This window comes from Anser brachyrhynchus (genome assembly GCF_964034855.1).
Source record: "Anser brachyrhynchus genome assembly, chromosome: 2".
Lineage (NCBI taxonomy): Eukaryota > Metazoa > Chordata > Aves > Anseriformes > Anatidae > Anser > Anser brachyrhynchus.
Window position 1 is genome coordinate 32,133,451 of NC_137695.1, and position 26,910 is coordinate 32,160,360.

Consider the following 26,910-nt stretch of genomic DNA (forward strand, 5'->3'; position numbering starts at 1 on the left):
ATACATATATATATAACACTGCTGCAGACTTATTAAACTACATAAGAAATCTATTTGTATGTAAATGTTACCAAACTCTTCAAAGAACAATTTCGTCTCTGTTGGTGAAATAGATACATTCTTCTATTTCCTTCTGTAAACTTAGATGAGGTATTAACTGAAAAAGTAAAATTCATTCCTTGAATTTTGATTGTCATTGTTGTCTTTTTTTGTCTTTTTTTTTCTTCCAAAATGGTGATGTAAGAGACAGCAAGGGAGAGGTGTATAGCTCTCTCTGAAAAGTCTCACATGGCTGGTCCTTGCTTGGACTGTACTGTAAGGACAGGGTGATAACGTAAAGCTGCAGCATTTGCTGTGCTCAGAATCAGCTGGTACGAACTTCTACAAAACACCTCATAGCAGCAGGATGTTGGGGGGGGAGGTAGTATTATCAGAATATGATGTAGGTTATAACCACTTATTAAAACAGTCTTGATGAGTTTGGAATCCTGCTGAACAAAGGCCTGGAATGCAGGAAGGAAGTGGTGTTGTTATCATTAATGCTCAGCCTCTGAGCCCCTGAGAGCTCAGCATCATCTTGTACTCTGTCATCTGAGCATTTTCCTCACTAACATATTAAGACTAATAATAGCTTGTCACGCTGTTTTATCAAAACTAATCCTTAGTTAGATACATTAATTTTAGAACACAAAGAAAAGTCTTAAATTTTAAACATGGGAGTAAAACTTATTTCCTATTAACAGATTAAACAAAGTGAATACTTGTAACTTTCATACAAAATATATTTTCTCATTAATGACAGTTCTTAAAAGAATATATTTATAAATGTATTCAAAAACCCTTATAAAGCAGACGAAACCATGAGATTGTCAACAGAATATTTCAGTGTTTTTGCATGTTTTATTATCTCTGTATTTTAAATTGTTAAATCTAAATGCCTACATTTCTTGAATTGCATTTCTTTTTTTCCTGTCCAACATAGTAGACAGAAATAGTTAGTCCAAATCTTTTTACCTAAGGAGCAATTCCTAAAAGATATCTTGATGCACATTTGGGGGAGAAACTACCAGAATTGTTTTTGCTTTTCTTTCTGGCTAAATCCCAAACAATCCAAGCATATGGAACAATTTAGCAGAAAATACATAATTATCAAACAGATCTGTCTTTGCCACCTTGAACACTATTCCTTGTGGCAGCATAAGTGAAACCTCATGTTTAGATTTTATTTCATTTGATCTTTTGCTCTATTGGCAAAAGATTACAAAAAAAAAAAAAGACAGATGGCACCATTAAAATATGAGTTGATTTGTGCTTACTCTTATAAGAATCTAAATATTGTAATATTGTTGATAAAGGCATGGCACGAACTTCTAACTGAAAATTTAAAGTAAAGAAACCAAAATACATTTATCTTAGTAAGATCCTGGACAATCTATGTAACTGTAAAAACAAATTTAATATCATGCAGGTGTTCACAAACAAATGTATGCACATTATTACATTTGTAATAAAATAAAGCTGCCATGAAATTTTGGCTCTTACCTTGTTTCTGTTTTTCTTTTCTTTGTGGAGGCCCAAATCAGCGAATGCTAATTCTCCGTTACAGTCTCTACTCAGTGGATATAAATCCTTACCGATGTTGTAACCTTATAAAGAACACTTCTTACAGTGTAAGAAATGTGCTGTCAAATTTAATTCACTGTGTTCCCTGTTAAATGACTTCTGATTTCTCTTAATTAGCTTACTGAATCTGGAGTCCTTTCAAAACTGAGTTCTCTCATTTAGCTTATGTGTTTCGCATAAAACAGCCATTCCATAACATAGTTGAATGGCTCTTTCAGTGGGGACTGGATCTGCGCCTGGTCTTGTCCTCTGTGGTTAGTGTCCCAGCTGGGAACTCGCCTCCTGATTTTCAACTTTCAGGTTTAGGAAACCTTTTTTTATTCTTCAGTGTGACAGAAAACTCAATGGGAAGGATGGGTGTTACCTCTGCCCCCAGCTTTGACATATTTTCACTGAAGTGAAAGAAGGGGTTGGGAATCATCTGTAGTAGAAGAGGATATGAAACTTGGGTCTAGCTTATATTAATACTGTAAAAATGGGCTACATAACTTTCTCCACACATGTACATATATTTTAAAAAAAAGCAAAAAAAAAAAAAAAAGTTGCATGGTTACTCCAGTGATCAAATGATCAAATTCAGTTTAAAACTGAGAATCTAGATGATCTGAGAAAATTCAGTTCATAAAATCAAATTAGGGTCTTATGAATATAGTTGGAACAGGTGCAGAGAAGTCCTGGAGAGTGGATATTACAAGAGGTGGCTCAGTGTCTCATGTTTCACTTGGCAAAATGAAGGTTGGGGGGCTATGATTGCTGTCTGTGAACATACCAGGTAGGATAACACTGAGGAGCGAGCAGAAATACTTAATAAGCAAAGGTAGTCACAGGAAGGCACAGGAATAAGCTGGGCATGATAAAATTTTTGTTGATAATTTGAAGGTTCTTAATAGGGAAATAAGCCTTACTATAATCTCAGAAAAAAAAGAGGAGGAACTAATGGTTCTTAAGATTATGCTTGAAATGAATAGACAATGAAATTGGAAATTTATTTCATCATATGTGAGCAAATGCCCATATATTCTGTAAGTCTATGGAATAAAGTTTTGTGGAAGTGGATGGAAATGCCTTCTAATTTGAAACACAGAGCTGACAGCTCCAGGTATGCAATATGCTGCAGCAGTACAGCGCAGGTACCTTATCTCCATGGCGAGGTGCAATTCTAGAAATGTCTGTTGTGCTGTCAGATTCTCACAGTAGGTTGTATTGCTAAATAGTTTGTTTAAAACAAAATAAAACAAACCCCTCTGCAAGTCCACGCAAGTTATATAGCTCTTACAAAGAGTGAAACTAAGACAAGAAACTGAAATCCTATTTTAGAAGTCTGAGATGCTGTCTCTCATCCTTGGTTTTTGTGTGGTTGCCCTTCAAGGCAATTTACTAAGGCAGGAGCTTTGCTTATGTGACTCAGTGGGTAAAAATGTTTTTAAAATATTATAAAGGCAAAAAAGGGTTCTTTCTGTTGGAACTAGACAAGTGTCTGGTAATTCACCAATCAAACTTTTGCTTTATCTTTACTGTGGCTGTATTTACACACTTCCTGCTCAATTCACCAATTACTTTTCTGAAAGACTGGTAAATGAGTTGTATGGCAGTAAGTGTGTGTTAATACTCAAAGTATGATACTTCTAAGGTATATTTTAATATTTAGTAAAATAACAAAAGCTGCACACAACAACCTCTGGTGTTAGAATTTATGAAGAAGCTTTGCAAAACTCTTAGCTGTGGTTTGGCTGTGGTTTTTCTTTTATCAGAACACTTCTGCCTGAGAACTGAGATGTTCACCGATCCACTCTTGGACAACCCAAGGCAGGCCCCGCATCCCTGTGGGGATGAGGTGACAGGAGATGAAGGTTCCCATTTCCCTCAGCTCCTCCTTCTGTAGTTTGGCCTGTTTGTTCCAGGTGTCCTTCCTCAAAGGGCTCCTCACCTCTTTCTCCTTCCCTCTTCTGTGATGAATAGGATATAGTTTTCTGCTGCATCACAGTCTAACCCTTAACAAGCTCTGTAGTGCTTGATCAAAAAATGCAGGCTTCTGTCCTGCGAAAACTCCTAAGCAGCGTCCTCAGTAAAGTGCAAGGGCTGAAATTCAGTCTAGCCTTTTCTTTTTTCCATTTTTCATCTCTGTATGTAGAAAGCTATTGCAGTCTTTACCTTGTTTGTTAGGTTTGGACTGTAAGCGTTCTTAGATCTTTAATCTGATGACTTTACTGTTCAGTTTAACAAACCAAAGTTACCAGGAAAGATGATACTGAAATACCATGAAACCACAAGCTTCAAACTATGTGTTATCGAATATAATTTTCATGTGAGGCACTAAAATCTCTCTCCAAGGTTCCCAGTTATAGAATCTGACCTTCTGGGTCTTTCCTGCATTAATCCTTGCAGTGCTGCTGGAGTTGGAGGTGATTCCTGTTTGATAGTTAAGGAAATGAAGCATACGGCGCCTTCCACCACATTGCACAGGAAGACTCTGTCAGAACCACAAAACCATCCATCCTCTCAAATTTTATATGTACTTTTGTTAACTTCTGCTTTGTCTTCGGCCTCTCTGTCTCACTCACACACACACCAGCCCCATGTATATGATGTAGTGTAGTTTATAATCCTATTATACAGAATTATAGCATAATAATCCTACAGTATAACAGCGTGTGTTATGAGAAAAATGTACCAAAGATGAAAACCTGTATAAAGCAATACATTTTTCTACTGTTTATTGCCTTTTTCATTTTTGGATACATACTTATGCTGTCTTGAAATGCTGTCATAAGGTTGGAAAAGACAGCTGTCAGTTTTGGAGACCGCACCTTTCTATTGCAGTTAGATAAAGGGAGATATCTTCTAAAGTCCGTGGTGTTTCTCTGGTGTAGCAGTGGAAATCCAGCATCTTGTCATCATCATTCTAGTTTGGGAAGCTGCGATATGTTTAACTCATCCCAAATGCACTCGTTAGGTAAGGTATGCTTCCTGCCCCAGCTGCCTGCCATTACCTGTTCAGCTTTCTGTAGGAGAGGGAGGTTAAAGTTCACTTCTAATAGGCTTTCTGCAGGTAAAAAAAGAACACCAGGGAGAGCAGAAGCTTTTCAATAGAGGTTTGCCTGTATTTCAGGTGTTAGAAAGCAGGGGTTTATTGTTTTGTTCTTCCTGTTTAGTGTTTACCTATGCAGTTATGCACTTGGCAGAACAATGCCTTCTCAGTGCAACCAACTATTAAAACAGATCTACTACTATTTTAAATGAGTTTTATGGTTGAAATTGTGGTTCATTAAACATGTAAGTTAACTTGCAGTAAAACAGCAAATAAGTTACTGACTTGTTGGTTCATCTTCTGCAATTTTGACCTTTTATTTAAAATTTTGTTAAGCATTTGTATGAATTCTTTCTACAGATATGTAATGCAATAAAAAATAACACATTTAAATGAAAATCTTCTTTACATAAGATATACATTAGAGTGCATACTGTATTCAAGTACAACATATCAAAACAAGACTAAAAAAGGGGAAATAAAATTATAATGTAACGTTATTCCAGGATAAGAAGGTTTATCACCAAAGGGTGTACAGGTTTTTTAAACCCTTAGAAAAGTTCTTCTGCTTTTGTTTGTTGTTTGTGTTGGAAAATTTTATCAAGCATCAATATTAGATTTAGATATTATATATATATATATATATACACAGTAGTAAAACAGGAAACTCACTGTCTCATAAATAATCTCATGATTCAGAACTGTAATTTCTGGGAAATTCATGGCCCCCTTTGAGTTTTGGACAGTGAAATTTGATTTAAATTTAGACAGAAAAAAAAAAAAAGATAATCCTGCCAAGTTTTTGTCTGCCTTATGATTTATAGCTCTGAACATTAGAAATGTATCTTTGTAATAGTCCTGGTAACCTAGTAGCACTGGTCTGAGCTCGCAGACTTGTCAATTTTGAAAGGGCAAGCAACAGACTTCCTTACGTTGAAAATAGCTTTTGTGATAAATGATTTAAGATCATACATGGAAAATAGTATTTTGCATTTTGGATCTTTGCTTTTATAACATGGGGAACCTAAGGTCATTTTAAAAGTAGATGGGTTTTGTTAGGTAAATCTGAACTATCACATGCCTGACAACCATAATACTTGGTCTTGAAAAAAATGTTAGATGCTGTTTTTATTCTTCGTATATATTGATTATATATTGCTTATGATAAAGAGAATATTTTAGACTCCTGCAGCAATTGATGTAATGTGTACTGCTTTTTCTCTTTTCTATTGTTGAGTGTAAAATGTGCATGAAAGTGTCTGAAGTCTAAGTACAGTGGACCTTTGATTAGTTCTGTAGTTGTACCTTGAGTAATTTCAGTGCAATATTGGCAAAATATTTACTGTTTAATTTTTGTTTTCTGTGTTTGTTTTCATCTGTGTTCTCTAAAATTTTTGGTTTGGATTTGGGTTAAACTAGAAAGCTCTTGATGACTGAAAATTCAGGAGTGCACGTGTAGAACTGGCATCATTTTAACAGCTGGCCTGTGGCACCGAGGAACCCCAGTGTGAGTCACCAGCACAAAATCTAAATTGCAAGCTAGAAATTGCTGATTTCTAGAGATTTGTATGCATCAGTAGGAAGTCTGTACAGCAGTTAAATTGTAAACTCTCAAAGACACAGGAAATTCTCAGTCTGGCCACTTACTTTTTGCCCTTGTTCTTTTCTCTTTTTTTTTTTTTTATTATTAGTGGAAATACTTTTTCAGGCTTTTTTTCCCCATCTCTCTTGTTAAAACTTGTTCTGGTACAAGTGTTAGTATCCTTCAGTCTCTTTTCCTTCACCAGCTGTAGCCTAGTAATGCTTCCTTGAAAGTATTCACGGTGATATGGTTTATAGTCTTGTGACAGCTGCCTCATGGTGTTTCCTCTCTCTTGAACCAGGAATAATTTCCTGGAGGCCAAGTGAAGAAACACCTGTCTCCCATGGCTCATAGGTTCTTTCAATTGCTTAGTCTAAAAGTGTAGACATCTTTATATGTCTTAACATCAGCTTAAAATAAGCTCAGGAATCAAAGCGACGTCCTCTGAATTTGAGAATTGTCTGTCACCAATTTTTTAACCTTAATTTGGACTTTTTGGAAATATCCAAAATTACAGATCCTGAATATCCTTTATTGGTATGTTCCTGTTTTAAGATATAGTCTTTAAAAAGTGAGCCCATTATTGTCATAATCTGACACATTTAGTCATTCCCATGCTTAAGAAGAAAAAGAAGTCCTTTGTCACCATTTATTACCAAATGTGCAATTTCACCCTCATTTTGGTTATGTTTACAAAATTTGGTCATTCAGCTTTCATGGCTACTTTTATAAATTGTTTCCTGCATGTACTGGCCTTGCTTGTGTCAAAATAATGATTTTATTTTATATTTTTCTTTTACGTTTTTATTAATGTATTCATGTATTACTGTTTCGTTGCTAATGGGAAATAGATGTTGTTATACATCCATCCACAGTTTAATGTAATTTACATGCTGGACTGTGTATTGTAACGCAACTTACAAGGAAGACTGCCCTTAAATTGTTTCCTCTTCAGACATATAAGAAATGAAAATCATGATACACATCAAAACTTTCATTTTTAATAGATAAAAGAATAATTGGAGGCCAAGATATTGGAATTGGAAATGGAAGTCTGGATTTCTTCAATACTCAGTATTTGGAAATATTCTAAACAAGGATGCTGTGTAAAAAACTGATTGTTTGGAAACTCATTGTACAGAGCAAGAGCTAGCTTACCAAATAAATGACACAATTTTGCTAAATTTGTAGAATAATTATAAATTTAATTGACACTTATCAGAATTTCTGTGAACAAAGTAAGAGAAATTGTCTACCATATGTTGCCATTTTTTTCTTTTTTCAGTTCTATGAGTTAAATACCTGGTCAGCTGTTAGCAGGATATAAATAAACACTATAAAGCTAGCTTGAAAATTACTCAGAATTTATAAATTAACAGATAGGAAGTACAAAATTTAAGTATGCAATATACTGAAAACTTTTTTTCTTCTAAATAACATGTATCTTCTAAAGTTTACTTGTGTCTGCAGCCTACACAGAAGTCAATTCTGCCTCTTTGCGTAACATAACTAAAACTTCAGGGATGCAAGTATGATAATTCTGAATTGTGTTTTTCTCTTGGATTTATAAGTACAGAGCAATCCTTAATGCATTAGTTTTAGTAATCTGCAGTTTATACTTTCTAGTACAAGTGTACCTGTGTACAAATTACACAGTCAGCGCACGTTTTATATATCTTTCAAAAAAGAATATCTTAGTTACGTATATTTTTTTAATTGGGTTGCTTAATAACCTGTAAACATTTTTCCCTTTAGAGTCTCAGAGATAGTGGATACAAAATATTCCATATAATCTTAAGTAATGGATATAGCTAAGATTGTGTACAGATACATGGATATAGAATATTTTCTTCCACTTAAAATGGATCTTCTGCCAGTATAAGCAGTTTAGCATATGTTAATGATTTAGGCAGGAGTTTAATAATTAAACTTGGTTTTCTCAATAGTGCTCTCCTGGCCTTTAGAAATGTCTTGTTTTGGTTGGTGAACTTTGTGCTGGGGGTTAGTATTTGTGACTGACACAAGTAAGACCACCCCCTTCATGAGAACTGTTGTTTGTTAAAGTAATCTAGAACAGACTAGTTGAATTTATAATTCTACTGAAGAGGTTATGAAACAGTCTAAATTGGCTCTGACTGTAAACTTTGACCTGTTTGGCCGAATTGTGGGAATGGTGCCAAAATTTGATATAAAGCAGTTCTGGGAAGCTCTTTAAGATTAAATTCCAGGACTGCATAACTGATGTACTAATGGTATACTTGTGATATTAGGCAAGTGTTCCTTCGATACAGTTTTAGGCTTGAACAGATCATTCACCTAAAAGTAAAATGATAGCCGCTCGGATTTAAGTGATTGCATCTCAATGTGGTTTCAGAAGGCCCAGTTAAAATTTCATGTCTCAGTATCCCTGTCTTTGCACCTCCCTGCAATGAGCTAGCCTGGCTCTTCAACAGCTTTTTGCTCTGCCTTTTCTTTGGGAATGAAAAGGTAGCAAAGTAGCTTTCTGTGATTGCCACGAAGCTTTTCAGCCAGCAATCACTGAATCAGTTTGTTTCAGCACTCTTATAAGACATGGCTGGTTCAGGCAAATTTTGAGTTGGAGTCTGTGTAGTCATACATTTCTTCACTGATTTAATAATAGTAATAGACATTGGGTATGGAAATACTCAGGTTTCAGTTGAGATAATCTCTGCAGACTCCACAGCTGAGCACTGGTAAGAGCGATGTACTTTTATCATTTATATCAAGAAAACCTTCTTTATTCACTCAACACAGAAATAATTACCTTTTTTAAAAACAAAACAAAACAAACTAGTATTGTCTATTTTTCTTTTTGACGCTTTGCAAAAAAACACCTTTTTTTAAATTGAGTATTTTCAAGATTTGAGGAAAATAGTGAAATAGCTCATGGTCTGGCTGAATTTAGTGTTTCCAGTGCTATGATACACATTGCTGGGGATCCTCATCTCTCAATCCACAGCCAGACAACAGAGTATTCTGTCAGACGGTGTTGTTGGTACGGGTAGTGCTGCGTTAAGTATGTCCATAGGATGTATTTGCACTTGCTCTGTGACAAAACTTCAATCTGCTGTTGTAACTTTGTGTGAACAGAGTAAGGAGTCACTATTTCTAGGATTCCTGCTGAAGTTGCTCACGTATGGGGGTATTGGCTACAGAGGACTGCATGGTCTTTGGTTTTTCTAAACTGAACTCAGTATAATACTGGAGATGGGACTTCAAAGCAGCTGGCTCTCAAGCGAGGAAGTAACAGCAAAGGTTCTCTCTGAGAACAGGAGTGGCAGCCCGAAAGGAAGAGGATACCAGTTGTGGGTTGCACTTTGGGGAATTTTATCTGCCACATAGAAACCCTAGAGATCAAGTGTTTAAAGGCAGAAAAAAAGCACTAGAAAAAGATGAAAAGGCCTCTGTTGAAGAATGGACAGCATCGAGATGAATTGAGGTTGTAGATAAACTTTTTTTTTTTTTTTTAATCATCGGTCTCATGTTCTTTACTATGCTCCTGTTGCTAGGAGTTAAGATTGTTGTATTGCATAAAATTCTCTGTTAATTTGTTGGTCGCTGCTCACAGCTACTGGGGACTCGAAGGTATTGTTTCCAAATGGATCCATTGAGTAAACACAGCTGATGTTAAATGTGTCTTAGTTCAAGGGCCTGGTTTGCAGAGAAGAACACTGAGAGTTGTTTTTTTTTTTCCCAGGAAAGGTGAAAGTGAAAGGGCTCACACTGAGGGAAATGCAATTTAAAAGACCAGTTAGGACCTAGATGTGTTGTTATTTCTAAAATTCTAGAAGCTTAAAAGCATGCTGGTTGTCTGCATCGTAACAAAGAGATTAATTTCTGAATCTCTCAACGGATCTGGAAATTCATCCTTCTGTCATAAATTACCAGTTGATTCAGCACACTCCTTATAACTCACGCACTGTAGGATATGTCCCAAAGCAGTTTCTCTGCTGGATGTTATTCTTCTGGAAAGAAGGAAGACTGCTTAATATTTGCTCCTCTTAAATAATTAGGTGTTTTTAAAATGAAAGACGGCTTTTGGCAGTAGTTAAAACTGAGTTGCTTGAATTCTGTTTCAGACCTGAAGAAGCAGTTGTGGCAGAGAATTTGCTTTTCCAGACATTGTCTGTCTAATAAAGTACTCTAAAGCTCTGTACAAGTCTCTCACCACTTGAGTTCAACAGTTAGAACCAGAGATAAGAAGCTGGTAAACACTGATGTTACCATTGTTATTTGTCTTTCTAGAGACAATGTAAGACTGACTTAGGATCTTGTACATTTTCTGTTTTGAATGCTAAAGCATTTCACAACTGTAAAACAAATGTAAAAGAAACCATACCGCTGTTCTGTGGCTAGAAAGCCAATTAGGCCACTCTCTAGGTTTATCTCTGGGATTTAGTTTTCACTTTAAATCAGAAAAGTCCAGGCAATGGAAATGATGCTTCTATATGGACGCTGGATTAAGTGACAATCATTAACCTATGTGAAAAGCTTGAAGCTTACAGTTTAGCCCTCTTGCTAAAAACGTGTAGCAAAAAATAATTTGTTTTTACAGGTATAAACAGCTGTGCTTTATTTTTTGTTGTTTTAAAGTTATTAATGTGAAATTCAAGGAAGTAACCCACTCTTTCATGTCTTTGAGAGTATATACAGAGATATTATGATCTACAGTATTTTCTATTTACTCTATGGGAGTATTCATGTTTAAGTTTCCTGAGGCTGAAAATTAGAGGGGATAGGTTTCAAGGATGTTGTACTTGATCTGGATTAAAATAACTGGTAGATTATGTTCACTGTAATGTTACCTTTGGATAAGTTACCTTACATGTTTGCTATCCTCACTGCTCTGCTACTTTACAAATGCACTCATTGAGCTAGTGAATCTTGTTACATGTTTGTCAAATGAATTTTTAAATATTATGGCCTGGATTCCTGTGAGAACGCAAGTTTTCTCTCAGTTTAAATGGAAGGGTGTTTGTTTGTTTTTCCATTATATGGCATGTTTTAATCGTTCACACGATTACACATACAACTTCATTGATCCAGCATCTCTCTCTTATCTGCCAGCATGCAATATGGCCGCTTAATGACTGATGACTTGAAATATTTTTAGTTGTCCCTATCTAGTATTGTCTGTTACTAGATCTCTAGTCGATGTGTTTGAGGCTACAGCATTGTCTGCTGTGGCCCTTGAGCCTTTTCAGAATTACTGCTTTTCAGGAGAGCCTCCCCCGTACTGTAAGGCCAGGGTTGTGGCCTTAGACTTGCACATTGTGGAGACTTCAGTTTGTTTGGAGCCCCACATTGGAGGTTTGCATCCAGGTAGCCTGGGTTGCTCAGTGTCAGGGAGCCCTCTTGTTTCTGTTCATTACTGTCATAGTATTTATGGCAGCTTGAAATATTGCTAGATTTGTTGTGTGTTTGCGTAAAGATTATTGATTAAAAAGTTTAATCACGGATGGCTGGTAATTATCTTAATTATACAAGTATCATGTCCTTTACAAGACACATTTATGAAGTCATTCAAAAAAAAATTAAAATAATTTTTATATTTACTTTGAAATGTGCACTTCCTGTGAATACTTTTTTTTTGGATGCTACCTTCTTTTAAATATTTGTTATTTGGAGTTCTGTATCATCCACTCTGTTGTCTTGTCTCCTCAGGAGGAAATTCAACAAGCTGTTTTTGAAATACTGACTAAAATTTATCAAGTCTTTTTGATCTAAAATACCCATATTCGGTCACCTCTGTGTAGCTCTGTTGGAGTAAAAGGGCTTTTGTCACAGAAGCAAGCATCTCACTTGTTATTTTCAAAAGTATTGAATAGAAATACACAGTCATCTTTCCTGTTTTTTCTATATAATTTATATTTTTATAATTTCCACCGAAGAAGAAACCAGTTCTAGGGTTGCTGGTGTTTCTTTTCTTTCCGGTGTTCTCCTCAGACTTTCTTCATTCTTCTCCTGACGGACATGAGAGCTTTGGCTCTTTTTTTTTTTTTTTTAAAAAAAAAAAACTATTCCTAATTTGTATTAAATATTCCTAATTAGTTATTATTATGGACTATTTCTATTAAAAAAATTAGTCATCAGTAAGTAATAACTTCAGAAGTATACATCTTACACTTACACATGGCTACAGGTTGTGTAAAGAAGGAAGAAGTCTTGGTATAGAATGCAGCTTTTGCTGCATTATTCTAGATAGAGGAATTGTGATGAGTGTCATCTTGGGGATTTTGGCATTTCTAAATCCCTGCTAGGGGTAAAGTTTGATAGTCTGTCCTGCTTTGTTTGCCTTCGTTCTTTTCTAATCTAGATATTTATTTTTTTTCAGGAATGTTTCTTTTTCAATTTTAAAATGTTGGGGGTTGTTTTTTTGTTGTTGTTTTGCGAAATAGTGAAAGTGAATGGATACTACCTGTCATTCAGATTTTTGTTTCTCCTAGCTGGCTTTGCTTTTATTTTTTATTTTTTCTGAAAGTGGCTTTTTTCTAGTACCAGCTAAACTTTTTTTTTTTCTTCCAGTAAATGGCATTAGTTTTTATACTATAGGCATTAAAGTAATGAAAACAAGTGAAGAGTACTCCTTCCTATGCAACACTTGCACTTCAGTTTTGATGACCCTTTATTAATTTAGATCAGGATGATAAAAACTTTCCATACATGAGTTAACCTTCTTCAGACTTAGTCTTTGAAAGTGTGGGTGTTTTAGAGCAGTAGCTTAGTGATATATCTTCAAAGTCTCAAAAGGTGAAGTTCGCTGTAATGCAGTGTCTTCACCCTTCATCTGTCAAAGCAAGGTAAAGGGATGGGGTTTATCAGGAGATATGCACTACTGATGATCTATACATTTTCCACTCTATCTTCTTTTTTCCATCCCGGATTGTCAGCAGTTTTCCATCCATCTTAAATTACAACAGCTTGCTTTCATCCATCTTCTGATTTCTTCAAAAGCCGTAGGTTTTAGTTCAGCAAAGCATGTAAGTTCATGTGTAGCTACCTGTGCATGCTTTGCCAGTAGTGAGGAATATAGCCATACCAGTGTGTAGGATGTGTTGCATATAGGCTCTATAGCTCTGTGAATTGATGGATGAAGAACAGAACATCATTTAGTAGACAACCTTGTATAATTCCTCCCCCTCATTTATTATTTGCACAATATAAAATATATATACAGAACTGTATGGTGTTTTTCAGAATGGCGCTCATGATTATGTATATTTATTTGCAACTTTGAAAGCTGAATATGGGTCTTCTCAATAAGTATACAATAGAAATTAAAAGGATAATAGGTTTTCTCCTCCTGCCAGGGAACTTTGGGTTTTTTTAGTAAATGTTCTAGATTTCCTTTTAAAATAATGCATAGGAAAAAATATTACTGTATCTTCCAGCTACTTGAATTGAAAATGAATTAGCGATTGTAGCTCCATGTGACCTATTACAGGACTTTTTGACTATCTGGAAGGAAGAAGAGCATTAAGGTTTTAATTTGAAATATAAATTCCTGACTCGTTAATCAGTTAATTTTTAGTTTTTATTTTTAGAACATATTTTTCCTCTGCGGTGCCTTTGAGGGATATTTTAATTATTTTAATGAAAACTGTCTGGCTTGAAAGTTGTTAGCTGTGGTGAAAGCTTAAAAAAATAAATGAAAGGCATAATTTATCCTTCAGTTAACATACTTAGTGTAGAATATCATTTAACATAGTTGAAAAGCGAGTGAACGAGAGGTCCTTAGGATTCTTGACTAAAGTTCTGAGCAGCTGAAAATGAAGGCTTTAAACAGACTGAGAAATCGTTCTGAGTTTAGGGTAAATATCTCATCTTTGAGCTAAACTGTTGGTATTTTACAGCAGCATTGTTGCTTTTATAGATTTCCTATGTCTTGCAACTTACAGATTTTTTTTTTTCATGTATATTTTTCCTTTAACTTTACGGTAAAGGCTTAAGGCGTGTGAAATTACTCATGTAATTTTAAGTTATTTGCACATTACAGATCCAGTCAGAATAATTTCAGATTTGAAAACAGTTTTTCTTTTTCTTTTATTTTTTTTTCTTTTTGGAAGATGGAAAGTAGATAAATTCTGAATTATGGACAATCTTTTAGTATCTAATTTTACTTGATAGTGTCCTGTTTATGAGAGCACACAGTACAGAGATAGGATAGGATACGTTTAAGGTTCTTTGTAGCAGTGTGGTGTGATTCTTCATCCCTTATTCACTGAGTTTGTTTTTTTGTGACGTGGATAATGATCATTCATGGTTACAGTAGTTTAGCTGAAATTGGAAAGTTAATTGTTTAAATAGTTAAATGGCCGAAAATAAAAAACCCTGTTTATTTGAAATGGCTTTCTTTTCTTCATGTTTTTTTTTAATGTATAATACTCATTTAGAGTTCCTTTGTGTTTCCTTGCTCTCTCTGAAGGAAGCTTTAGCTCTAGAGCAGGCTCTTATCTAAGGTACCTAGATGTCTGAATGTAGATGGGATAAAAATAAATGTAGTTGTTATACCTTAAAGCAGGATTGTTATAATATATGAGGTTGTGTGGAAACAAAAATATCCTTTATTAAAGAAAAGTGTTGAGCTAAAAGTGTGCCTTATAGTAAAGAAAAGGAACAAAACAGATTTGGATTGATTTCAGTAATACTGATTCTGTTGTGAAAGTGTCATAGAAACAAGATGGGTTATCTTTAAAGGTAAGGAAAAAAGACTGACATTGAAACTGAGATCTTCCATTTGACTGACTTCATAAACATTTTTTCTTACACAAAGCAACACAATGTCACATGAGTTTCTAGTGAGCCTTTCAAAGATCACTCATCTTCTTTCTTTCTTTCTTTCTTTTTTGTAGTTGCATTAAAATCTTCAAACTCTACAAGACCAGAAAGAAATGGCATTCAGGAAAACTGTAGAACAGCAAAACTTGGAGAGGGGATGCAGATCCTCGAAGGGGAACTCTTACTGCAGGTATGTTTTGAAGTGAATCTGTTATATGACCATTTAAATTCAAGTAATAATAAGAGACATACTAGTTATGCAGTGATGAGTTTAAAAAAGGAAGTTTTCCTGTTGTCAAATTACTTAGTCATTTTCTTTAGGTTAATATTACGTCTTTCTTGCACTTTTTGCTGAAGGTCCTAACGACTTTGAAGAGTGGTTGTTAGACTGCAGGGATCTATTAACTCTTGCTTTAAGTCAAGTCTTAGTGTTGTATTTTTCCATCTCTTTGCATCTTTTTTTTTTTTTTAAATATATCTTTATTGACCTTTATTACAAATATTGGTAGATAGGTTAGTCATGTACTGCAAGTCTGATGACTGTCTAGAAAAAAAAATCTCTTTAAAAGACCTTAAGCTTGCTGGGATATTTTGAGTTCTTAGTGGTTTGAAAGAACCTAGAGTTTGTTGCGTAGGTTCAGGAGAAATGTTAAAGCATTTCCATTAACTTAGCAATATGAGCTACTGGAAAGAATTAATGAAAAATAGTATTTTTAAAAATTATTTAGTTTATTTTAATATCCTAGAATGTCAAAACATATGAAATATGATACAATATTAGGTCCAGATTAAATTCAAGAAATGACTAATATAAGCATTCCAACGTTCTAATTAGTTTCATGAAATATATTTCACTGTGACCTTCAACTCCGTTTGAAATACGTTCATAATCTATTTTATATGTGCATTCTTCAAACTGACATACCAGAAGTGTCAAATTATTAGGTCAGTCAGAGGCAGTGCTTTGCTTAGAACAAAATAAATTTGACTGTTCAAAGGGCAGAAATGAAAACAGCTTCTAAGAATCCCACAAAACAATTACTGTAAATTAATGCTAGTGGAAAATTGTTTCCCAACCAACTGAAAAAACTAGGACACGAGTGTACTTTTCTAACCTCAATAAAGTATGACAGAACTGTAACAGGGTTGTTAGAGATAAGCAGCCTTCTTTTAAATGGAAATTATTTTAAAAGGTACAGTATGTGTTTGTATTGGAGACATCTAATTGTTTGATATGAAATTCAGTTACTTTACTTGATTACCAAGTTCTATCTATGATGAAACTGCTGTAGCAAATGGCTTTCCAATATGAAAACAAAATAGATTGCATATTTATTACTGTAAATTCTAGCCCCTTGAGAAGCGAGGAAAATTAATGGAATTTCTTCATTTGTAAAAGAAAAATATTAAAAGAAACTAATTTATGAAAATATATAAACAGGTAGACTTTTCTCAGGGAATGTAAAAAGATAAATGATGAAAATGGGAATTATCTAGAACATATTAAATAACATTAAGATGTAAATAGCAGTACCCATCTTGCCTTGTGCCTAAACCCAGAAGTCTTTTAAGTTATCCAGGTTTCCATAAGCTACAGCTGATGATGAACATTTCCTTATTATTCTCTATTTTTTTGTAAAGGTGGTGTGAAAATATACCGTATTGTTCATTTGTTTGTATTTACTCATCAGCTTTTTTTTTTCATTTCAGAACAAACAAAATTCAGATGTCTTTAGTTTCAAAAAAATAAAAACTAATTGTCTTAACAATTCAACATATGGCAGAAGTAGAGATCAAATGCATTGCTGTGCCTTCCTTAAAATTAAGATTTATCTCCCTTAAAATTACTTGAATTATTTCAGAGTCTTAATTTAGATGCATAGTCTGTAGTAGTCTAAGCAAGTTTATGATAAAATATGCAAATGGAATTTACATCCTCAGAGTCATTTTTAAAACACCTTCGTTCTTGCTAGTAACAATTTTATAATTGCCCTTGTGTTAGGAATATTAAGAGTACTTTTGTATAAACAAAAATATTATGCCCAATGCTCTAAAATAGTAGTCATTATCAAATTTCATTATACCTTTAAAGATGATTATTTTAGGATTAGATTTTGTCAAAACCTGGATTGTAACCAACATCCCATTTATTGGCATATCCTGGATACCTGCATATTTTAAGGGACTTCTAGCAATGTTTTGTCTTAGATTTCTAGACAAAAACAATCTTGTCTTTTACAGATTTTTTGGCTTACAGAAGGTATCTAATTTCTGCAGTAACAGTTCCATTTCAAAATGAACTGCCTAGCAGAGCCACTGTAAAATGTGACTGAGTTCCAGGTACAGGAGCTGTTTGCCTTTGTCACAGATTGGACAAGGAAGAATCTTTCCATGGCTTTGCATGAAACAGAGCAGAATAACTAATTTTAACATGTGGTGCAGAATTACACAGTGTACAGTTCACAGAAGTTTTATATCAAACATTTGATGTGAAATTCACTGCAAAGTAGGTCAGCAGAGGACACAAGCACCTGCCATTGCAGATTTCCTACTCTCTTGGGATTTGTATGAACTTTATCAAAACCAAGGATTTTATGTAACTGTTGAGACACAGCTCTGAACCTCAAGATCTCTTGGTTTGACTACACTGTTTCAGATTTTATTTAAGCTCATACTGTTTTCAGATAGATTTCATTAAACTAATATATGGAGGTTTTTCAAGAGCTTGCAAATATAAATGAGAATAGAGTAAGAAATATCTACAAATGAAATAGGAACAATTGACAGAATTTTAAAACCAGTTTAATCAGATAGTTAAGTTGTCTCAATTAGACGATAATCATAAAAGAACAAGAAATAGTAAAACCATATCCCGGCTAAATATGGAAAAGCAGCTATGGTGGTTCCCATAGTTATGGGGGTTAATGTTTTTGGAAGAATGATGCTGTTTCCCAATAAAAAAATATATTTCTATTATATTACAGTAACAAATAGGATATCCTTCACTTGCTTTATGTTTTCTCCTAGTTACGATAATTTTGCGTAACGAAGAGTTTTAAAAATGTTTTTTGATCATGCTGGCCAAATTCAACTTTGAATGTAGCTGAGGAAATTAAGTGGCACAACATACTTAATTCCGTCCCTTGAGACAGCCTTTTGTTAAATCTTGACTGAAATCCATAGAAGTAAATCAGCACCTTTCAGATGAGCTGCCAAGTCACAAATGTTCTGTTTGCTATCACAACAATCGCCATGAACCATATTGATTTGGAGTTCAGATAAATGCCCTTTGCGTGACTTTGAACAAGGAGCCACTTAGTCTGCTTCTTCATGGAGGGGGAAATCTCTTCGAAAACATTGTTTACTTGCAGTAGTCGGCTTGTGCAGAGGTCTTCTATTTTAAGTAAGCTATAAAATGTTTGTTGGACCATTTGGGGCTCTGGATCGCTTGATTTCCTGTCCACTTAGGCCTGTCTGCACTATGAATAGAAGAGATTTTGGGAATCAGTTTGTGATGCTGTTCCCTTTAATACCGCAGATGTTTGAACATCCTGAAGGCTTTAGCTACGCAAGCATTGTGAATTGTGGTTGATACTAGGTAAATCTATAGATCTTCGTAACGCTGCCCCTCGTCTCCTATGATGAAGAGTAAATAAGTCATCAAAAGGCTTTGGCTTCTCCCCTGACTACTTCCTTGGAATTTTCCAAACAAACATTTTTCTTCTTTAGATGCAATTTTCTTTATTGTATCATGCATACTGTAGGGAGAGATGATGATGAATCCTTCTGTTTACAGTTAGATAAAGATATGTTTTTGCGTGCTTCACGTTATGTGAGACTAGGGCATAGGTAGACTTAGAGCCACAATAATTATCTGGTATTTTGTCTCCGAGGCTGACAGATTGGTGTGTTTCCTCCCCAGGCATTAAATGGTTTTGTATTAGTTGTGACAGCAGACGCTCTGGTTTTTTACGTCTCTTCTACTATCCAAGACTACCTGGGGTTCCAACAAGTAAGTTTATTTTTTCCTTTTTTTTTTTTTCACATAAGTTTTGGATAGTTTCTGAGGGCATCAGTACTCATATTAGGATCTGATTGTGTAATAAAATTCGCAGTCAGATATTTTGAGTTGGATTACTTTGAAACTGTATTACTTTTCTAACAGCTTACGTAGCCAAAATGGGATCTCAAGCCAAGCACAACAGGAATATGATTTCCAAAGCTGAGTTAGGCAAGATAGGAAATTCTCACACTTAATTAGTCTTTACTGGAACAACTGTTTGAAATTTATACTGTGGTGTTACCCAGTTTATGGTGCTGAATTAGACGTAATTCAATGGGAAGGTAATTATTTTAATGGAAACCTTTCATACAAAATTAAGTCCATATGCCTTGAGGTTTTTTTAAGAATGTAGTCAGAGATTTTTAGTAACTTTAGATTTTTTTTAGTGTGTTCTCTCTCCTGTCCCCCTCATTTATTTATTATTTTAAAACAAGTATGTTATTTACAATTTATGGTGCAGATCACATATGGCTTTGCAAACCATGTATCAAAAAAGCAAAGACCAAGATCCAGAGGACACATGTTCCCTAGGGGATGCAACTCCCAGGATTAGTTTATGTTAAGTTGATACAAACTGTGGTGGTTCTTACCTCTGCATGGGAGATAGAGCAAAGTTGGTTAAAGAGATTGAGTCAAGGATGGCCCAGTGATGCTGGCTTGGGCAACCTCTGACACTTTTTTCTTCCTGCATGCAGAAATTCTGCTAGCCAAGGGCCTCCTTCCCAGTACAACCCTTCTCTGGGTGGTATGGTGTAGAACTGAGATGGAAGTTGCGCTTGAATTACTGGGCATTGCATAGATGACAAAGTGAAATTTGGTTTAATGATAAATACATAAACTGAGTACTTTATGCTATGACATCAGTGTCAAATTACAAATGACCTCTACATTCACCTGTGGGCTACATCTCCACAAGATACATTTGTTTACTGCACTTCTGTGGTGAAATATCTGTACAGAAACATCTGTAGTTATCAATTTATAACTGTTTCTTCGTTTGTTGGGTACTGCATGATGATAGATTCAGATGCTGTCTAAAAATAGGGAGAAACTCTGCTTGGTCTGCAATTTTAGGTAACTGATAAGAGTTAGTTGGGGAATGTTTATGTAAAAGAAAATATTCCAAACAAAACATTATTCCTTAAGTTACAGATTCTTTTGGTGTTGGGAAATGAAGAAAAAAGCATGGAAAAGAAACGTGCATAGAAATTCTATAGCAATGCCAGTAAATCAAGTACATGATACAGAAGTGAAATCTTACAGGTCCAAAAATTAGCATTTCTTGCATTTTTTTTTTCTGGAAAACATTGATTCTTTTATGAATTTCATCAAAGCAAAATCTGAGCTAGGCTTCTGCTTTTGCTAGCTCATCTTAATTTCTTTAGAACTGTGTTTTATTTAAAAATATTTTGTGTATATTTTTTTGATTGGGTTTTAGATTTATGTAGAAAGTAAACATTTTAATTCCTCTCAGTTGACTGATGCTTTTCTTGAATATTGTGGGTGTTTTTTCCCCCTTAATTATGTGTGTTGTTGTTGTTTTTTTTTTAATCCTGGGTGTTGTAACTTTGTCGTTCAGATCACATTCCTAACCATGGAAGTGGTGATGATATGAAAGCTTAGTAATTACTGATTTTAATACGTTCTTCAGGAGTGATAAGGCTTTTAGGCAAACAAAACCAATATTCAAAATCTGTCTGGCTTAGTTTTGAAAGTTCTGTTGTTCGGGGACTTTGACTTCTTTTGTATTCCTGCAGCACCTGGAATAGGTCAGGTCAAAGTACCAGCTGGAAAGTATTTTATTTACAAGTATGTAAAATGAAATGATTTAAACAAAACATAAGCATAATAGTTCTAGGCTTGCTTAGATAAGAAGTGGTTTTAAAAATTAAAAAAGGGGGGAGAGGTTGGAAGGTAATATCTATATTTTCTATTATTATTTTTTGTGTTTGCAGTCATGGATGTGACTGATTCTTTCTCTGTGCTGCTAAAAATTGTTTCAGGAAGCTTCCCATGTGCATGCAAATTATGTTTTTATGCTATATATGTTTTTTATTGCTATGGCAATAGCAATACTATCAACCAGACAACTCTCATCATAGTCTCAGAAAAGTTTTATATTCTTCTTTCTTTCCCTCTTTTTTCCTTTATGTATGTAGTCTGATATTATACACCAGAGTGTATTTGAACTGATTCACACAGAAGACAGACCTGAGTTTCAACGTCAGCTACATTGGGCGTTAAATCCTGCTCAGTCTGCAGATTCTGGACCAAGTGTACAAGGTGAGAATGCTGCTAACTTTTATGTTTGCCTGTCCAATTATTTTTTTAATGAGTCTACATAAACAAACAAAAAAATGTGTAGATCCTTTTATATGAACAAAGGAATGAATAATATATTTTAAATTTATTTAAATGTAATGGATGTGTTTAGCCAGCAATGGGAAATGCTATTTGTGCACTTTAAGTTGCACTGCTATTCATAGGACAGCATCATAAACATACTAATTTTACTCTGAAGTGGAAGACTTTAATTTGGGGCATAAAAAACTGAAAGTTATGCATGTTTGATCTATGTACTGTGGTAAATAGCAACCTGCATGTTTGTGTGGCAAACAGGGCAGTAAGAAGTGGACGGTCTCTTTTGGTGATATAATAAAGGAGGAAGATGTGTTTTGTTTTGTTTTTCCTGTGTTCATCTTCAGTTATACCTCATCTTTAATTAATGTATGAATGAGAAAGTGCTTTCTTTTTTTTTTTCTTTTTTTTTTTTAAAAAAGAAAGATTTCTAAAATCTGTTGTTCCTGATCACGACACCACATTTATTAGCTTAGGAAGACCAGCAGACAACTGGGTATGAAACTCTTCAGGCTGGTAGATATATTCCAAGAATATTAGTTAAAGTATTATGTTAATATGGAATAGTGCATTCCTGGTTGTGGAAGACACATACTCCTCCACATCTGCTAGTATGCTAAGTAAGCTGCTGCACAGACCCCTACTTCTCCTGGGAATAAAAGATGAAACAGATGAGCCTTTAAGACCAAGTATTATGCTGGCTAGAGTTTCACGTTGTCACAAGTTATCATGACTGATGCTTATGTGACCTGCTATATTGAGAAACTATCGAGGAGAAATATGTTACCTAAATATCGGAAGAGAGATCTCTTGTTATAGATGGCTACATGCAATAACATAAGCGTAAATCTGCCTGATAATAATGACAAAACTGTTGAGACAACTGTAATGCTTAATTTCACACAACAGCTCTTTAAATATGTAGGTAAAGGTCTGTGTTACTGTAAGTTACTTGATTGTAGGTTGTTTTATAGTCCAGAAAAAAAAAAGTCCATATTATTTTTTAATTTACCATTTATAAAGCAACTTGATTTAAAACCGTAACAATTTCCCATTAAACATTTTATAGTAGTAAATCACAAACACTGTGATTTAACAGAAAAAAATCATAGAAACCGGCTAATATTACTTGTTTGGCTCACAGCTCAGCGCGTTTCAGTTTCTCATTTAGCGGACAACACTTAAGCTATCTGTAGGTCAATCTACACGAGCCAGGGGAAAACACGCTACACAATTAATACTAAAATTCAGTCTAGAAAACAACTGTTGGCACTTAGGATTCCTGTTTTTATGTGGTGGCTTATTGTTTACCTCGGAGTGAAATAGTGTTCTGTGGCTCCCGGAGATTAAGCAAGTGTATGTGAATTTACAGAAGGTTGTGTTTGAAAAGTACAATACTAGGCCGACTAGGCCTCGTTTTTTACTGAGTGATGGGAGTATTCCAAATGCTGAGCAGCACTACAAACAAATGTTTGTTTTGTGTTACTAGCTTACTAAAAGCTGCTAAATTATTTTCATGCCTCCAGTAGTGTAAAATGTTAGGCTGTTGAGGATTTTTAAACTGAATTCAGATTTGTAACTGAGGATAACGCTATGATCACAAGGAACTTCCCCTGTTCCCCCTCCCCCCTGTTTTTGTTAATTTAATCCATTTCCTTTGTAATGTATCCAGCAAGCATTACGTAGTTATTTATAGATATATTATAATTGTACTCAGGCTTAATCACAGATTCCAGTCTCAGTCTGGGAAGTGGCTGTGCTTCACTTAGCCTGGACTGGTTGCTTCCCACTCAGTGCTCTGGTATGCCTCAAGACCACTGGTTTCCTCAGCTGTTCCTATGATAATAATAATAATAATCCTAAGATTATGATTTTTCAGTCCCAAATATCCCCTTCAGGGCATCAAGTTTGGATTAGCTTTTAAAGTCCAGTTGCCAAGCAATGATCTGTAAGACTCTTCGCTTTCTTGCGGCAAATCAGTTCTCCAAGATCCTGGCACTAAGACATCCCTGCCTCAGGTCTGCCTGGAAATGTGCAACAGTATTCCATTCACAAATGTAGGAGGCTTGGGCTTAAAGCCTTTTCCCTGCCACAAGGATCAGAAACTCCTACTTTGAGTGCCTTCCCCCTCTTCTCCCAAGCTACAGTTGCTTCTTCCACTAAAGTCTTGTTCCCTCTTGGGAACTGCCTGTTGTACTGAAGGAGTTGACAGACACTCGAGAGAACTCACATGAGATATCAGCATTCAAATGCTAGCCATGTACTTACCAAACGAGTAACACTGAGTTGCTTCTGTAGCAGAAATGCCTATGCAGTGCCGAGGTTTCCCATGGAAAGCCTTGCACAGCATTTTGGATTCAAGAGTTCCTCTCAGTAGGCAATCCTCAGCCAGAAGATTTCTCTGAGCCAGAGGACTTACCAGAGCCCTTTGAGGAGCCTGCTGTTGATGATTTAAGTCTTTCCTTACATCCCCTTCAAGAAGTTGCCCTTAATCTCCATGAAAGAATCTGCTGAACAAACACAAAGCCTTTAAGACACCCTAAACTACTCAGTGTTCTCAACATGCCCCTGCCTGGCCACTAGATCTTCCAGGCAGCTCTTACATAGACAGTAGCCAACTGTTAATAGTAGTTTCTCACAGGGATTGTAGGCTTTCTGCCTCACTAGCTGGAATCTTTCTCAGTTGTAGCTGGCCCTGCAGGAGTAAAGTCCTGGCAATAGCAAAGAGATGCAAATATTGGGAATACTTGGAAGAAAAGGTATTTTAGGGGGTTCCTTGGTGCTAATACTTGTGGAAAGTGAATATTGGTATCTACAGCGTGTTAACTATTTCAAGGAGACCTCCACTAATGGGTTTGCAGGGATTCTCAGCAGTGTTGGAGTTTGCATTTTTGAAAAAGGAACTGGAATTTGCAAGCTGCTTCTTTGCTCTTTCTTCATAATCCTTGCCTCTTCAGAAAGCTTCTAACCCATTTCAGCGTCTCTTGGAGAAGCACCACCTCAGAGACAGAAGTGTTGAAAATCCTCTCCAGCAATTAGGCAAATCAATTAAAAAAAAATAAAAACTAAATAATAAAAAATAAGTTTGCTTTTGTCTGCTGAGAACCACCCATATGACAAGGGAATTTGTTGTTTTCTGATATCAAGGATAGGTGGCAACCAGCCTGAATGTGAATTTCTTTATCTGTTGGATCAGCTCAAAATGGTGGCCTTGGCTATCATGCAGTTCTGCAGATGGCTGTAATTTCAGCACATCGCTTTTCATACTCACTATTAGCTACGGCGCCTTTTTTTTTTTTTTTTTTCTCCATGGCTGGAGGTCTGTTCATCAAAAATTGACCTTGTGTAGCAGAAAAAAAGGAATCTCCTGATTCCATTGTCTGAAGAGCTGGGTGACTCAGCTTTCTTGTTGGATTTATATGTCCTCTTGATGAGCCATCAGTGATCTCATTTGACTCCAATTCAGTCCGTTGAATTAATAGCAGAGTAAACTGAACTGGCAGTTAGTCATGATTTGTTTTCCTTTGGGGTTGATCTGTCATTGTGCAAAGCAGCTAGCCTATCCATAAGTTTTTCCAGCTGTCCAAAAGACAGAATTGTATTTCAGAGAACATAATGTGGCTGGTAAGCAAGTGGCATGCTACCTCCAACTCAAGAAGGTCAATTTGGATTATTTCTGTGGTGGTCTTTTGTACATACATGGTAATTCTCTTACAGTATATAGACTATTTTAAAATTTACAGAGTTTTAACACACTAAAACAATGTTTTTACACTGTTGCTTTTTCTTAATTTCTGTGTGTATGAATTAGGAAAGAGCATTTTGTGTTTTTTAATATGTGTTGTAAACAAGATTACTTTGCTAAATTTGCTTTAAGTAGACATGCTTTAGTATCTCTGTATATGTGATCCCATGCAGAACATATGTATTCTATCAGCAGTTTATTGATCTACCTCCTGTTTTTACTTTATATTCTAAATGCTTAAGTCTATTTCCGAAATCCCACTTAGCAGCACGTGCTTATTCTAAAGTGGTAGAAGACTGTCAGGTTGCTATCCTAGTTGTTAGTCGTGAGTTTGGGTCTTTTTTTTTTTTTTTTTTCTTAAACATAAGTACTCCAGGTTGTGGAGGCTCTAGAGAGCCTACATCATTTTCATGATCGACAGCTCAGAAGAAGTATTTTCACTGTTTAGTAGTAAAATATTAGCTTTTTTGGGGTATTTTTTGGCATCTACTGAAAAAGTTTCTCAGATTGATTTATTGTAGAGATTCTCTAAAGATGCTTCTCTTTATTTATTGCTACTGATGGCTTTCACCTAGGTGTCTGGACAACAACGGTTTCATATACCATCTTTGATACCATCTTACTGACCTTTTGAATACTCAATTCTTAGTTATTATGGCTGAAAATGCCTACTTTTCACTTTTGAAGATCCTGCCATTGCAGCATTGGGACTGTACTCTCTGGTCGTTCTGCTTTCTGCAACTGATTCGGAATCTAGATTATTGACTAAAATAATTATTATTATTTTTTAAAAAGTTTCATGCAGTTTTAAAATACCGTAACCTGTAAAACATAATCTCATTAGAAGAACTGATGCTTAACCTAGCATTGTAACTGGTAGAAGTTCTGAGAACGTTTCCAGTTTACATTGTTTTTTCTCAGGTCACGACCTAAGGCTTTGTTTATGAGGCGGAAGATGATTTGTTATAGATAGCCTTCACTAGGTGTTCTTCTAAAAATAATCCTTATAAATAATCCTTTCCTGTAGGAGATAATGGCTTTTCACAGCCAGCAACCTATTATAACCCAGACCAACTTCCTCCAGAGAATTCTTCCTTTATGGAAAGGAATTTCATCTGCAGGTTACGATGCCTCCTGGATAATTCATCTGGGTTCCTGGTGAGTATGGAGTTACGTAAAAACTTCCACACATGCTGTAATCTACATTATGCTTACAATATGTACAGCAACGTACTTTATTTAACTTTCTATTGATATCTGAGTGCTTGAACCAGCATATTTCAGTTAGCGATACTAAATGACAAGTAGGGACTGTATTCTTGGATTCCCATTTGACGTGTTGTTAGAACTAGGGGCAAGTTCTCTCATTTCTCATGGCTCAGTTTACTCTGTGAAATATGAATAAGCCCTTGTGGAGTACTGTATGATTTGTGGATTAAAAAACACTAAAAAGATTATTTTCTGTTGGGTTTCTTGAAGTAAGTTACAGTAATTAACAGAACTATAGTTTTCCCTTACTTGGGAAAGTCTGTTCTTGACTTTTTTTTTTTTATATATATATATATATATATATATACTTTTTGTTTGCAGTGTTGTGGGTTTTAAAAGAAATAATATGTGTTTATGGTCCTCTAAGTGACTTCTTACAAACAGGATTGTTTACATAAGATTTTGCAAATTGTACACAATTACACGCTTTATGCTAATGACTG

At 35.2% G+C, this 26,910-nt stretch overlaps 1 protein-coding gene across 2 annotated transcripts in view; it reads left to right on the top strand.

Annotated features, from left to right (window-relative positions):
• The window catches only part of AHR (aryl hydrocarbon receptor), a 63,814-nt gene that overhangs the window by 25,485 nt on the left and 11,419 nt on the right, over positions 1–26,910 (top strand). Inside the window, exons 1-5 of one of the 2 annotated variants that reach the window (XM_080581494.1) lie at positions 4,590–4,896; positions 15,107–15,222; positions 18,955–19,044; positions 21,255–21,378; positions 26,226–26,356. In XM_080581494.1, coding sequence (XP_080437620.1) covers positions 15,190–15,222; positions 18,955–19,044; positions 21,255–21,378; positions 26,226–26,356 — 378 coding nt within the window. In that variant the 5' untranslated portion in view covers positions 4,590–4,896; positions 15,107–15,189. Of the gene's footprint in view, positions 1–4,589; positions 4,897–15,106; positions 15,223–18,954; positions 19,045–21,254; positions 21,379–26,225; positions 26,357–26,910 lie in introns of those variants that run through there. The other variant, XM_080581493.1, reaches the window with a different exon arrangement.